This window comes from Pipistrellus kuhlii, unplaced genomic scaffold (assembly GCF_014108245.1).
Source record: "Pipistrellus kuhlii isolate mPipKuh1 unplaced genomic scaffold, mPipKuh1.p scaffold_m20_p_18, whole genome shotgun sequence".
In the NCBI taxonomy this organism is placed as follows: Eukaryota; Metazoa; Chordata; class Mammalia; order Chiroptera; family Vespertilionidae; genus Pipistrellus; species Pipistrellus kuhlii.
In genome coordinates this window covers 25,259,092-25,274,339 of record NW_023425493.1, presented here as the reverse complement: position 1 = coordinate 25,274,339, position 15,248 = coordinate 25,259,092, and the positions used below count along the sequence as shown (strand labels likewise).

At 64.2% G+C, this 15,248-nt stretch overlaps 1 protein-coding gene and 1 pseudogene across 1 annotated transcript; one reads left to right on the top strand and one right to left on the bottom strand.

The window, feature by feature from the left end:
* Window positions 1-90: 90 nt before the first annotated feature.
* On the top strand, window positions 91-1,380 carry LOC118721704 (annotated as a pseudogene).
* Window positions 1,381-5,125: 3,745 nt separating this feature from the next.
* DCST2 (DC-STAMP domain containing 2) lies at window positions 5,126-15,068 on the bottom strand. Its single transcript, XM_036442898.1, has 14 exons — window positions 14,801-15,068; window positions 14,495-14,665; window positions 14,160-14,261; window positions 12,959-13,156; window positions 12,349-12,414; window positions 11,689-11,902; window positions 10,641-10,798; window positions 8,681-8,845; window positions 7,529-7,696; window positions 7,299-7,399; window positions 6,260-6,390; window positions 5,813-5,940; window positions 5,396-5,489; window positions 5,126-5,270 (listed from the first exon to the last, which is right to left on the bottom strand). Exons 1-14 carry the CDS (start codon window positions 15,066-15,068, stop codon window positions 5,126-5,128), a joined length of 2,109 nt encoding a protein of 702 aa, XP_036298791.1.
* Window positions 15,069-15,248: the final 180 nt, after the last annotated feature.

Here is a 15,248-nt window from a genome sequence, read left to right as displayed (position 1 = left end):
GCCCTGCCCCCACGCCCCTTGGGGCTTTGGCTGTGTCAGGGGGTGAAGGACAGACAGCCCCTCCCTTCCTAGACCCCTCCTTCCTGGTTTCTGTTCCCTTTTCCTGGCAGTGCAAGGGGGGGGGGGGCCCAAAGGAGGGTAGGTAGGTGGGGGAGAAAGCAAGGTAGACGCTAGGATGACGACCTCTGGGGGGAGGGGGCCTGGGCCTGTAAGGAAGGAGCCATCCCAGCCCCCCTCCGCCCCGCTCCCTGCTCCCAGCGCTGAGTCATGGGGTCCAGGAGGAGAAGGGGGCGGGGTGGCCGATCGGCGCGCCTGCCCCCGGGGGCAGCGGGAGGGGCCCCGCCCAGCCAGGGGTGCGCTCCGCAGCCCGGCTCCGTGCTCCCGCCCCTCCCGCGTCCCCGGGCAGGGAATGTCTTGTTCCCGCCGCTCCCTCCCCGGGGCCAGAGGGCAGGGCGGGCCGGGCTGTGTCCTACCCTCGCCTGCTCCCCGCCTCCTCCCCGCCCAGGTGCGGCCGCTGCCGCCCCTGACTCACGCCGCCCCCGGGCTGGCGGGCGCTGGGCGTGGGCCGGGCGGGCGCGGGGCTGGGGGAGCGGAGAGCGGAGAGCGGAGAGCGGGCCCGCCGGCGCCCCCTGGCGGCCGTGCCCCCAGCGGCGAGCGCGCGCCCCCAGCGGCCACTCGGCCTCATCACCTCCCTCCGCCGCCGCCAGCTGGGATGCCGGGCCCTGAACTGAGGCCGAGATCACACCTCGCTGGGCCCCCTGAGGGTCGAGCCCGCCCTCTTCTGTACATAAGCCTCTTCCCTGGGTCCTGTCGAGATCTAGTTTCAGATTTTTAACTACCCGATTCCGCCCCCTCCCCTTCCTCGCTGGGTGCTGGACCCCCCTTGTGGCCTGGGTTCTGCCTTGCACTATGACCCCCGCCCCCGCCCCACCTCGCGGCCCCTCCCCCTCCTTACAAGGGGCAGGTTCAGGGGCCCGGTGCTCGCCCTCCCATGCACCCCTATGCCCATTTGCACAGCTGCCCAGGTACCCCCACCCCCCAATAGTGGGGGAAGGGGGGGTCACAGGGAGGAGGGTAGTGGGACCAGTCCCTGTATCTATTTAAAAAAGTAATGATGTAATATATTGGGGTAGGGGGAGGTCGGGTTGCTCGGGGCCTCATCTTAGCATTTCAGGCGATTAGGGGAGCCCGAGGTTGGGGAAAACCTGGGGCCCATCCCTAGGGAGTGAGGACAATGTGGCCTCCGCCCTCCCTCCTTGCTGCTTCTCCACTCAGTGCCTTAGGGGGGGAGGCGACCCCCCTCTCCTGTTCCCTTCCCCTTCCCTTACCCCCCACCTCTGGTGTAAGGGACAGGAAGAAATAATAATAATTTAAGATTCACATTGTCCACCTTTGGTTCCTTTATTTGGGGGCAGGGGGAAGGGATGTGGATGGAGGGGGAGGGGAGACAGAACCTGGAGCCCCAACCTGGGGGAGGGGGGGAGATGGCTGCTGTGGAGACAGAACATGGGGGGAGGCGGTCCCAGGGGCTAAGGGCTTGGGCATGCTGGCAGGTGGGGCTGCAGGCAGGGGCTGTGGCCTGTGCTTCTCCATCAGGGTCCCTGCTCGTCCAGGTCACTAGTGAGGCAAGGAAGGGCCCGTGGGTCACTGCCTTCTCACAGACACATCCCTGCCCTGTCCCTTCTCAGACACATCCCGCCCCTGTCCCTTCTCAGACACATCCCGCCCTGTCCCTTCTCAGACACATCCCTGCCCCTGTCCCTCCTCAGACACATCCCTGCCCTGTCCCTTCTCACAGACACATCCCTGCCCTGTCCCTTCACAGACACATCCCTGCCCTGTCCCTCCTCAGACACATCCCTGCCCTGTCCCTCCTCAGACACATCCCTGCCCTGTCCCTTCTGTTCCAGTTTGCCTCTCGTCGGGCACCAGCCTGGCTGCTCTCACAGGCCCCAGCACATCAGCCCGGGGCATGGACATCTGACTTCGGGCGGATGATGACAGACCAGCGGGCAGTGGCTTGTCCAAGGTCACGTGGCTAGTGCGGCCAGAACCACTGAGGCCGTGGCCATAATACCTGCTCAAGGCTCACGCTGCCCGCTCTGGTGACTCAGCTTTCAAGTTCCCTGAACTTGCCTTCCCCTCCCACCTCCCCTCAGCACCACCCCCAGCCCCTTCCCTCAGAATGTGCCTGCGGTCACTCCTCCCCATGGAGGCTGCTGGTCTCTCATCCCACTGGCCAGTGGCGTTCCCGGTTGCCATGGCAGCCGCACCGCGAGGCCTTGGCTGTCTGCCGGGGCCTCCCAGATGCTCTGCCCACCTTTCCGGGCTCCTGTCTCAGACGGGTGGCCCAGCAGCCTCCTCATGGGAGGTCTCCCCCAACTCTGGCCTTTTGACCCTTGCCCTATGACCTTCCCCTCTGCTCCCACTCCAGCATCCCCCTCCACTCTGGCCACTCACGGGGATTGTCCCCGGTGTCTTCCCTCACTGTGGCTCGTTCTCTCTGTCCCTCCCGCCCACTGTGCCTGCACTAACATCCTGACGTAGATCCTGGACTTCCCCTGAGCTCCCAGGCCCTCCTCCTCCCCACGGCCGGTCAGTCACCTCAGACACTCACTGCGGAGACCCGCCTTCTCCCCCCACCTAGGACGTCCCCGGGCCGCCCAGCGGCAGCCCCGGAGTCCGGAGTCCTGCTGGTGACGGCCACGTCTGCCAGGGGGGAAATCCCACAGACCCTCCCCGACCGGGCAGCTCAGTGTGTGAGTGTCATCCAGAGGCGTCAGGGTTGTGGGGTCGATCCCTGGTCAGGGCAAACGAGAATCAACCAACAAACGCGTCAATAAGTGGAGCAGCAATTTCATGTTTCTCCCTCCCTCTCTTCCTCTCTCTCCCTCAAATCAATCAATAAGATAAACACACACACACACACACACAACTGAGCACACAGGCCAGTCGTTACAGGTTGTGTTTTTAACATCATCTGGGCCTTCAATGCCACCCAGAAGTCCCCTCCTCCCCCTCAGCTTCCCTGCACACTTTCACCTTCCACCACCTTCCAACTCTGTTCCCCTCCGGCCGGCACCCTGCCTCCTCCTCCCCAGAGAAAAGCCAGGCCCCAGAGCACAGCCTATCGGAGGCCACCCTGACCCATCTCTCCCATGTGCCCATCTGCACAGCTGCCCAGGTACCCCCGATAGTGGGGTGGGGGTCACCGGGAGGAGGGTAGAGGGACCTTCCTTCCTCTCCTCCCGTCTGTGCTCGTTTTCCCCTCCCACACTCGGGCTCCCGCCCGGGGTACAGAAAAGGCCCTTCGTGCGGGTCCTTCTCAAGCTGCTCTCTCACCGCGTGACGCCGACTCCCCTCTTCACCATCAAGCTTCCTTCCTTAAACTCCAGCAGTGATGTTTTTAAAAAGAATTCTTGCAACAATGCTGTGAGGCCTTGAACCCTGTCTCTGAGCCTTCCATTCCAGTCACCCCGCAACTCATCCTGGTCCGGCTCCGGTCTTCCTGGGGCCGTTAAAAACGTCCCCACCGGCCGCTCCAACGGTCCTTCCGTCCCCAACCCCCCAGGGCCCAGGCCTCCGCCTGCGGGTCCTCTCAGCACTGGACGTGCTTGGTTCTCTTATCCTCGGGAGCCTTTCTCCTCCTTGGTTTGTGATGGAGCCCCTGGGGTTCTGACCCTGTCCCCTTCTCTCCTGCATGGCCTCTGCCAGGATGGCCTAGCTCCTCCTCCTCCTTACAGTCGACACCCCCCAAGATGCACTTCTGGCCCTGAGTCCGGCCTTTCCCCAGGGTCTCCTCGGCCCCTCCAGCTGGATTCTCTGTAGACACTCCAAGGCCTCACACTGCACCATTTCCTCTTACCTCGGACCTACCCGCCCCCCCCCCCCCCCCCCCCCCCCCCCGCACCTGCCATGTCCCAGGCAAAAGCCCCCGTATGGTTCGGCACCTCAGCCCTGAGGCCACCACCGACTTCTGAACTAGGAGCCTCCTCTCTGCCTCCTTAGCTTATTTCCCTAAAAGACAAAATTACGAACATGTCGCTTCCTGACCAAGAATCTTCTGATGGCCCTGGCTGGTTTGGCTCAGTGGATAGAGCGTCGGCCTGTGGACTGAAGGGTCCCGGGTTCGATTCCGGTCAGGGGCACCTGCCAGGTTGTGGGCTCGATCCCCAGTGGGGGGCAGGCAGGAGGCAGCCAGTCAATGATTCTCTCTCATTGATTTTTGTTTCTGTCTGTCTGTCCTCCTCCCTTTCTCTCTGAAATCAATTAAAATATATATATATATATATATATATATATATATATATATATATATATATATATATATTTTAATAGGGAAAAATAAAAAAGAACATTCCAATGGTAAGTTGTGCCTTCTCCCATCTCTCCCCACCTGGACTTACCACCTCATCTCCCAGCATCCTCTCTGGTCTCCATCCAGACGCGCTCTCCCCTCCCTTAGGCTCTCCCCTCCCTTAGGCTCTCCCCTCAGGGTCTCCAGGCTCACACAGGCCCCCAGCCCTGCAATGCTCTCCTCTGCTCTCAGCCTAACCAACCACCAAGCTGCTCCCCATCCCACCTCTTTCTTTTTTTTTTAAATATATTTTATTGATTTTTTACAGAGAGAAAGAGAGAAGGATAGAGAGTTAGAAACATCAATAAGAGAGAATCATCAATCAGCTGCCTCTTGCACACCCCCTACTGGGGATGTGCCCGCAACCAAGGTACATGCCCCTGATGGGAATCGAACCCGGGACCTTTCAGTCCGCAGGCCGACGCTCTGTCCACTGAGCCAAACCGGTTTCGGCTCACCTCTTTCCTCCTCTCTTCCCAGAAGCCATCATTACCGCAGCCCTAGTCCAGACTGGCTGCTCTCTGTACCGCCCAGCGCCTGCTCCACTCCCTGCATGGGCCACTCTGCACCCTGCTGTCACCTATTAGGTCCACCCCCACCCCCATTCAGCGGGCTTCTCCGGGAAGGAGTGCTACCAGGGAGCAAGCTCTCAGCAAACCTCCATGCCTCCTGCTTTTCACCTCCGTCTCCAGCTCGAACGGAGGCCCGGCTCCCGAGAAGCCGTCTGCAAACGAGCTTAGGCCCGGGGCCCGGACCCCTGCCTCCCGCTCACCTGGACTCGGGGCTGGACCCTGCCGAGAGGGGCCTGCCCAGTGCCTCCTGGAGCCGCTGCCGCAGCAGCCCCTCCTGTGCGGGGTTCCTCCTCCGAGCCGCGGCCAGCCACAGCCGGGGGCCTTCCTCGTCGCTGGAGTCCCTGGCGGGGCCTCCCGGCTCAGCACCCACTCAGGGCCTGGGCGAGGGGGCTGCTCCCCCCTCGCCCCCCTCCCCACCCCGGCCTCCAGCCCCCCGGCTCCAGCCCCCCTCCCGCCGGAGACTCACAGCTCCAGGTCCAGCTCCCCCTGGAAGGAGAGGGGGGACGCGCACACGGAGCAGGTGTTGCCCAGGAGGCGGAAGCAGGTGGGGCAGAAGAGGCCTGGGGGGGCAGGGAGGGGAGGTGAACTGGAGCGCACCGCTCACCCCCTCTGCTCCTGGCTTCCTCCTACCCACCACCGGGGGCGGGGGGATTGGGGGACCCTTGTCAAGGAGTGCACACTAGGGAGTTGCTGCAGGCCCGCTCCCACATGGGAGATCTGAGGCCCACAGGAGAAGGAGCTCCCTGCGGGGCCTGTGTCCGTGAGCAGACCATGCACAGTAACGGAGGGAGGCACCCAAAAGGCGGGGACAGGCGCCCCTGAGGGAAGGGCCATGTGGGCGGGCTGATGGCTGTATGCACAGGCAAGGAGCCCCGGACCTCACCTGGGCAGGCAGGGGTGCTGCAGGGCACAAAGTTCTCCGAGTGCCCCTCAGCCCGGGGCTGCCCGCAGCCCAGGCAGTAGGCCTCGTAGTGCCAAAGGTACTTCCTGAACGGAGCCACACAGACGCACCTGCGAGAGGGGCCCGGCCCTCAGCAGCCGGCCAGCCAGCCGGCCCGGCCGGCCCCTCCGCCCAGCACCACCCCCAAACCCAGGGCAGGCCTCCTGCAGCCTGACCGCCATCCCGCGGGCTGCCACCGCCTGCTCCTGTCCTCCTCCTCCCTTCTGCCTCTCCCCTAAGGACATGCACCCTCAGCCTCCCTCTCAGTGTCAGAATGGCCGGGCGGAGGATTCTCTTCTGGATATGGAGGGCAGACAGGGTGCATTCTGGCTCCCGGCATCTGTGCTGTCCCTCTCTGCCCCGCGCCCATACGGAGGGCCACGGGCTCACCGCCTGGCCAGCACCTGGAGGAGGCTCAGGTGGCCCTGGTCCGCCGCCCGCCGCCTCACGGACCGCTGCAGGGCGGCCAGCAGGGAGGTCCTGCGGCTCAGAAGCTGGTTGTAGAGGAAGGAGATCCTCGCCTGGGGAAGGGCAGGGCAGGGATGGGGTACCCTTCACCCAGGGCCATCTGCCTGGCATGCCCTCTGCACCCATCCCCACCCCCTCCCTCCGCCTTCCCTCCGACTCCCAGGAGTCCCTCCGGCCTTGGCTCAGACTCCCTTTTCTCTGCAAAGCCTCCAGGCCCCCCCGGGCGGCGGCCCCTTCCCTCCTCTGGTTTCCATAGCACCGGATTCACTCCTCAGCAAGAACACTTGTTCACTTGTAATGTCTTGTTAGGAGCCCGTCTGGCCTGCCCGGAGCCCGGGAGCCCAGACGCTGTCTGTGCGCCCTGGCATCCTCGATGCCTGCACAGGGGCTGGCACATGGTAGATGCTCAGCAAATGGCGCGTAAACGAAGGAGCAAATGGTGAGTTTCCACTCGCACCTCAGCATGCCTACGCGGCCCCTTCCCCGACTGTCTCAGCAACACGTGGGCCCCGGCTGGTTTTGCTCAGTGGATAGAACATCGGCCTGTGGACCAAAGGATCCCAGGTTCGATTCTGGTCAAGGGCACCTGCCCACGTGTTGGGTTCGATTCCCCCAGTAGGGGGCGTGCAGAAGGCAGCCAATCCGTGATTCTCTCCCATCGGTGATGTTGCTATCTCTCTCTCCCTCTCCTTTCTCTGTGAAGTCAATACAAATATAGTTTATTTTTTTAAACACACACAAAACAATCCTTGGGAGGCAAGCTCTGTCTCAGGAGGCCCTTTCCCAAGAGGCCCTCCTTCTGCCAGCCCCCTATGGCGTCGGGAGACCTTCTGTCGAGGTCATTTGCGTTGGGGATCCACCGGGCGAGCGAGGACTGGGGCTGCTGAAGGACTCCACGCTCCCCCAGACTGAGACAGCCAGATCGGCCCGGGCGGGGCAGGGCCTGGTGGCGGCCCCTCACCTGCTCCCGGGCTGGGTAGTAGGACGCACAGATGACCCGCCGCAGCCGGCTGACGTAGCTGCCGCACAGGGTGACGAAGAAGCACAGGCCGAACATGACGCCTGGGGGCCCGGAGGACACAGCGGGCACGGCTGGTGGGTGCGGGCGCCAGCCACACCCCCCTCCGCGGCCTGCACCCGTGGGCCCCGCGTGGGGCCCAGGTCCCCCGGGGCCCAGGGGCCCGGCGTTACCGATGACGACGTAGCCGGCGGTGCTGGGCTCGGAGGGCCGCAGCGCGCAGCGCCGGGACAGGACCGTGATGTTGCCCTGCTGCAGGACGTCGAACGCCGACACCAGGTCCCGGTAGATGGTCCCCGTGTAGCCGCTGCCTTCCACGGTGATGGACACCAGCACGGGGCCTGGCGCGGAGACCCCGGTGAGGGGGCGTGCCCGCCGCCTGCCCCCGGCGGGAAGGCCTTCGGGCGGCCCAGCGCCCTCAGCAGCTGGCCTTCCGGCACCTGGCACCTGGCAGCTGGCACAGGCGCCCGGGTGCAGAGCCGGCTGGCACGGTGCCTGGTCCGCCCGCCCAGGCCTCCAGGTCCGAGGTGACCTTAATGGCCAGCGAGTCCACCCCCCACCCCCACGGCTGCCCATGCATTCGAGTTAAAGCATCTGCTGCCGAAACCGGTTTGGCTCAGCGGAGAGAGCGTCGGCCTGCAGACTGAGGGGTCCCGGTTCGATTCCGGTCATGGGCATGTACATTGGTTGCAGGCACATCGCCAGTGGTGGGTGTGCAGGAGGCAGCTGGTTGATGTTTCTCTCTCATCGATGTTTCTAGCTTTCTATCCCTCTCCCTTCCTCTCTGTAAAAAATCAATAAAATATATTAAAAAAAAAAAAGCATCTGCTAAGCGCTGGCTGTGCGGTGGGCGCGGACTAAGTGCTTTATGGGTTGTTGGGGTGTCTTTTATGTCGGTTGTTGGCCCTCCTGGGTGCCCTGGTTGTCCACACGTCCAGACAAACCATCTGCCAGGCAGTCACCGCCCGTGGCCTCATTTCCTCCGGAGCGGGACCCGCCGGCTGCTGCCCTCACTGCCCGGCTGTTCCAGGAGGAAGCGGAGCTCCGGGAAGTCAGACAGCCTGCTCCCGGTCCCCGCCTCGGAAAGAGCCGGGCCGGGATCAGAACCCAGGCCGGCTGGCTCCAGAACGTGGGAGTCTAACTACTCGGCTACAGTGTGGCCTTTATCTGGACACAGCAGAGGCTGGTGAGGAACAGTGAGGACCGGCCGGGGCTGGGGCAGAGGGGAAGCAGGAGGAAGGGGACTCAGGCGAAGCCCCAGGATGGTGGGGCGGATGCGGGGCAGGCCGCGGGGCGGAGGGGGGACGGGAGGGGCGGGCGCTCACTGCGGGCCACCATCTCCCCCTGCAGGTGGTGCCGGGCCAGGTCCAGCACCCAGAAGACCCCGTAGTCCAGGAAGATGAGCAGCAGCGTGATGAGGAGGTGCCGGAAGAGCTGGGAGATGGCCAGGAGGTAGAACAGCTGCTCCCACCGGGACAGGTAGAGGGAGCCTGGGGAGGGGAGGGCTGGTGGGGGGGCCGCTCCCAGGTCCCTCCCCAGCAGACTCCAGCCAGAGGGGCCTCTTTCCTGGAGGCCCCCCCCCCCCCTGCTGCCCTGCCTGGGGCCGGAGCCTGTGTGCACCTCTAGCGGGTGTGGGAGCTGCGAGGGCCCCTGGGCGGAGCGGGAAGCCCACTTCGAGGTCAGGGCTCAGAGCTGGCGCAGAGGCCTAGATTCTGCTCCTGGGCCTGGGCCCATTTCCAGTCCCTCCCCGGGGAAGCCCTGAGCCCCATACTCAGCTCCCTGCTTCACAGACGGCCACCACGTTGCATCTCCTCCACATTTCCACACGCACCCCCCAGAGCCTTCCCACCTCCCCTTTCTTTCCTTTTTAAAAAAATATGCATTTTATTGATTTTTCACAGAGAGGAAGGGAGAGGGATAGAGAGCTAGAAACATCGATGAGAGAAAATCATCAATCAGCTGCCTCCTGCACATCCCCGACTGGGGATGTCCCCGCAACCAAGGTGCATGCCCTTGACCGGAATCGAACCTGGGACCTTCCAGTCTGCAGGCAGAGGCTCTATCCACTGAGCTAAACCAGTTTTGGCCCACCCTCACCTTTCTCGCTCCATCTCCACTCCCCTCCCTCTCGCTCTCTCTGTCCTGGGTGCTCCTAGAAGCATCATCTGCCCCTCCTCGGTCTGCCCCTCCTCTGTCTGCCCCTCCTCTGTCTGCCCCTCCTCTGTCTGCCCCTCCTCTGTCTGCCCCTCCTCTGTCTGCCCATCCTCTGTCTGCCCCTCCTCTGTCTGCCCCTCTGTCTGCCCCTCCTCTGTCTGCCCCTCTGTCTGCCCCTCCTCTGTCTGCCCCTCGGTCTGCCCCTCCTCTGTCTGCCCCTCCTCTGTCTGCCCCTCCTCGGTCTGCCCCTCTGTCTGCCCCTCCTCTGTCTGCCCCTCTGTCTGCCCCTCCTCTGTCTGCCCCTCCTCTGTCTGCCCCTCCTCTGTCTGCCCCTCTGTCTGCCCCTCCTCTGTCTGCCCCTCTGTCTGCCCCTCCTCTGTCTGCCCCTCTGTCTGCCCCTCTGTCTGCCCCTCCTCTGTCTGCCCCTCCTCTGTCTGCCCCTCTGTCTGCCCCTCCTCTGTCTGCCCCTCTGTCTGCCCCTCCTCTGTCTGCCCCTCCTCTGTCTGCCCCTCTGTCTGCCCCTCCTCTGTCTGCCCCTCTGTCTGCCCCTCCTCTGTCTGCCCCTCCTCGGTCTGCCCCTCCTCGGTCTGCCCCTCCTCTGTCTGCCCCTCTGTCTGCCCCTCTGTCTGCCCCTCTGTCTGCCCCTCCTCTGTCTGCCCCTCCTCGGTCTGCCCCTCCTCTGTCTGCCCCTCCTCTGTCTGCCCCTCCTCGGTCTGCCCCTCCTCGGTCTGCCCTTCTGTCTGCCCCTCTGTCTGCCCCTCTGTCTGCCCCTCCTCTGTCTGCCCCTCCTCCGTCTGCCCCTCCTCTGTCTGCCCCTCTGTCTGCCCCTCCTCTGTCTGCCCCTCCTCTGTCTGCCCCTCTGTCTGCCCCTCTGTCTGCCCCTCTGTCTGCCCCTCCTCGGTCTGCCCCTCTGTCTGCCCCTCCTCTGTCTGCCCCTCCTCTGTCTGCCCCTCTGTCTGCCCCTCCTCTGTCTGCCCCTCGGTCTGCCCCTCCTCGGTCTGCCCGCTGCGAGGAGCCCCGCTTTCCCTCCACACGGACGGAGCTCCGGGTGGTCTCCCGCCGCCGGCCCTGCCCCAGCCCAGCCTGTGCGAGGGGTCCGGGTCAGGGGTCAGGGCGGGTGGGGTCCCGCACCTGGCCGGACGTAGTGCCTGGCCTCGTGGGCGGTGAGGGGCAGCACGGTGGGCAGCCCCGCCTCGGCGCGCACGGCCTCCATGCGCAGGAAGCGGCCGGTGATGTACAGGTTGTCGTAGCTGTCCATGTGCAGGTAGCAGTACCGGTACAGCAGCGCCCTGGGGGCAGGCCGGGCCCTCAGCACCCGGCCGACCCCACAGGGCGGCCCCCCTCACACACACACACACACACACGGGCCCCTCAGCACCCGGCCGACCCCACAGGGCGGCCCCCCTCACACACACACACACACACACACACACACGGGCCCCTCAGCACCCGGCCGACCCCACAGGGCGGCCCCCCTCACACACACACACACACACACACACACACACACACACACACGGGCCCCTCAGCACCCGGCCGGACCCCACAGGGCGGCCTCCCCCACACACACACACATATACACACACACACACACACACACACGGGCCCCTCAGCACCCTGCCTGACCCCACAGGGCGGCCTCCCTCACACACATACACACACACACACACACACACACACACACACACACGGGCCCCTCAGCACCCGGCCGGACCCCACAGGGCGGACCCCCCCCCCCCCCACCACACACACAGGAACTCCGGCCCCCGGAACGCCATGGGACCGTGGTCGGCAAACTGCGGCTCAGGAGCCATATGCAGCTCTTTGGCCCCTTGAGTGTGGCTCTTCCACAGAATACCGAGGCCCGGGAGAGTCTATTTTGAAGAAGTGGCGTGAGAAGAAGTTTAAGTTTAAAAATTCAGTCGATAGAGCGTCGGCCTGCAGACTGAAGGGTCCCAGGTTCGATTCCCGTCAAGGGCATGTGCCTTGGTTGCGGGCGCATCCCCAGTCGGGGGGTGTGCAGGAGGCAGCTGGTCAGGGTTTCTAACTCTCTCTCTCTATTAAAAACAACAACTTTGGCTCTCAAAAGAAACGTCCATGGCTGTGCTGTTGGTATTGGGCTCTGTGCACTGCGGGGTTTGCCGACCCGGCCTGGGACCCCCCGCGGCCCCGCCCTCACTGGAGGTACAGCAGCACCAGCAGCAGCGGCGTGGCGTAGCCCATGAGCGCCAGGGCCTCGCGGGCGCTGTGCAGCTTCACGCTGACGGCCTCGTAGAGGTCCAGGGCGACCTGGGACAGGCTCCGGGAGGCGTCCAGGTCCACGGAGAAGTAGTGCGTGGCCGTCACGTTGAACTCAAACTCCTGGCGCACCCGGTTGATCAGCTTCTGCACGGCTGGGGCCGCAGGTCAGGGGAGAGGTGAGCGAGGACAGCGAGGGGGAGGAGGGGCCCGGCACCGCCCCAGGGCCAGAAGCTGCAGACCTGCCAGGACCCCTCCCCCCGCCCCCCCCCCCCCCCCCCCCCCCGTCCTGCCCGGTGGACTGAGGAAGGCGCAATGCCTGCACTAGCCCTGCTCCACACTCAGGCTCTGGTGAGGCGCCTCCCCGTGGCCGGGCCTCAGTTTCCCAGTCCGCACAGCACGGATGTCGCTCCGGGCAACCTGCTGAGGTCCCTGACTGCTCTCGCGTTCTCATCCACGGACACGGACGGGGAGCACTCCCCCGCTGGCGACAGCCACGCCGGACGAGGGAGGCAGGAAGGGAGGGATGGGAGGGCGGGCGGGAGGGAGACCCCCCGGGAGCACCTCAGGCTGCAGGGCCCGGCGGGGTCACGTCACTCACGGGTGCCGATGGTCGTGCGCAGGAAGGGCTGGATGTACTTGGGGATGATGCAGAACACCTGGACCACTGCGAGCCAGAGGCCGCGGCTCAGGCGGGCAGAGGCTGCGGCCGCCCCTGCCTCAGGGACCGTGCTCCCACCGCAGCCTCTGGACCTCTGGCTTATCCTACCGGCCTCAGCACTCCGGCTCGAAACCTTCTGGCTGCTCCTTGTCCCCTCACCCTCCCACGTTTCTTTCTCACGACCTTCCCTCCACCCCGAGCTGGGCCAGCATCCTTTTTTAAAAACAAATATATATTTTATTGATTTTTTTTTTTTTACAGAGAAGAAGAGAGAGGGATAGAGAGAAACATCGATGAGAGAGAAGCATCGATCAGCTGCCTCCTGCACACCCCCCACTGGGGATGTGCCCGCAACCAAGGTACATGCCCTTGACCGGAATCGAACCCGGGACCCTTCAGTCCGCAGGCCGACGCTCTATACACTGAGCCAAACCGGTTTCGGCTGGACCAGCATCCTTCCTGGCCCCACAGTCCTCACCCCCTGCTGACCCCCCGGGCCCGCTGCCCCCAGTTCGCGGGCCCCCAGTCCCACCGGAGCCCCGGCCCTCACCGCTGGCGAGCCCGCAGAGCACCAGCTTGAAGGGCGTGAGCACGTGGCACAGGTGGTAGGCCAGCGGGATGACCTGCATGCAGCTGTCCTTGGCCTGGTCGAAGACGCGCGCGCACTTCAGGTACGGGTTGCCCAGCTCCGCGTTGCACACGTCTCCGATGTGCAGGAGCCAGTACCACACGTTGCGCAGGGCCCTGGCTGGGGAAGCTTGGGCTGGTACTGAGGACCCGAGGCCCGGGGCACCCGGCCAGGGGCGTGGGGGACACAGGACGGCACCCAGAGCCCGAGAGGCCTGTGCTCAGGGGCCCGGCTGTGGGTGTCCCTCGGGAGAGCCAGCACCTAGGAAGGGCCCACAGGCTCCGGATGAGGGTGAGGGCGAGGAGACTGGGTGAAATTTTAAAATATATATATTTTATTGATTTTTTTTTTTAAAGCTCTAAGCCAGCTTTGTGTTATTGTGTGTTTTTGTTGTTGTTGTTGTTGTTTTTAATATATGTTTAATTGATTTTTTTACAGAAAGGAAGAGAGAGGGATAGAGAGAAACATCGATGAGAGAGAAACATCGGCCAGCTGCCTCTTGCACACACACACACACACACCCCCACTGAGGATGTGCCCGCAACCAAGGTACATGCCCTTGACAGGAATTGAACCTGGGACCTTTCAGTCCACAGGCAGACACTCTATCCACTGAGCCAAACCGGCTTCAGCTATTTTATCGATTTTTTTACAGAGAGGAAGGGAGAGGGACAGAGAGCCAGAAACATCAGCAAGAGAGAAACATCCACCATCCACCTCCTGCACACACACACACACACACACACTGGGAATGTGCCTGCAACCAAGGTACCTGCCCCTGACCGGAATCGAACCTGGGACCCTTCACTCTGCAAGCCAACGCTCTATCCTAGGGGTGTCAAACTCAATCAGAGAAGGGGCCAAAATCTAAAATCCAGCCTAAATCGCGGGCCGAATGGTTTACTGAACAGTCATAAACTGTCATTGTGATGGAAACGCAGCGGAGTGCAGTGATGACAGCGCGGTGCGGGCCACATTGCAAGGCCTGGCGGGACGGATTTGGCCCGCGGGCCTTGTGTTTGACACATGTGCTCTATCCACTGAGCCACACAGGCGCTGGCATGACCTGGTGAATGTTGACACCAACACCCCTTCCCCCAGATAGACATGGGAATGCGCTGACCTACGTGCTTCACGCCGTCCATGATGGACCGAAAGAACTTGCGGACCCGGTCAGCCACCTCCTTGGCCTTCTGGGCAATGGCTTTGATCTTGTTCAGGGCACCTGGGGGCGGGGCAGGGGCACCGAGAGGTCTCTTCCTCTGGGGACCCGTTCTTCCCACGCGGTCCCTGGGGCAGGGCGGGGGGAGGGGCTGCCCAGGAGGCGGGGCGCCTGGAGGCTTGGGTCTGGGAGGCGCTGCCCTGGCAGGGAAGCAGGCCGGAGAGCAGGGGTGAGGGGCCTGCGGGGCGCAGGGGGCTGGGGCAGGACCAGCAGGGGAATGACGCCGGGAGCCTTACTGACGAGGGGCTGCTTCGCTCGCTGCAGCAACGCCGCCGACTGGTTCAGGGCCAGCTCCGCCCCGCAGGCCACGGCCTCGCTGGCCTGGGTGAAGTTGCGCAGGGTGTTGGCACAGGGCCCCTGCAGCACCAACCCGAAGATGGCCAAGAGCATCAGCGCCTGGCTCTGCTCTGGGGGGCCGGCAGGGGGAGACTCCATCAGAGGCAGCACATCCAATCCCTTCCAGAAGCCTCCACCGCCCCAGCTCCCTCCTGCCCCAGCCCCCCGCCCAGGCCCGCCCGCCCTCCAGGGGGCGCCACGCTCACTGGAGAAGGCCTGGGGCAGCACCAGGAGGACGGTGACCCGGACCCGGCGGGAGAAGGCCATGCCCAGGCCGAGGAAGCCGGCCAGCGTCAGCGTGCCCACCAGGCAGCCCCAGGGGCTCTGCCCTTCCACCAGCAGCTCCACCAGGCCGTAGGCCGAGGCCAGGGACAAGCCCAGGCCGAAGGCCCCCAGGCTGCGGACCAGCGCCCGCGCCCGGCTCGGCTCCTCCGCCCCCAGGCGGCGCCCGGCGTCCTGCGGGCCCTCGGGCATGGCTGCTGGGCCTGCGTGTCTGCCCGTCGCCGGGAGACGCCGCCAGGTTCCGCGGCTCCTGAGAGCCACGGAATTCCTCGCCGCGTTCTGGGTTCCGGGCTTTCCCTGTGAGTGCGTTGGGACCTCTAATCTCCATCCCCCGTCTCAGGGCAGAGGGGGACCGAAGACACAGGCCTCACA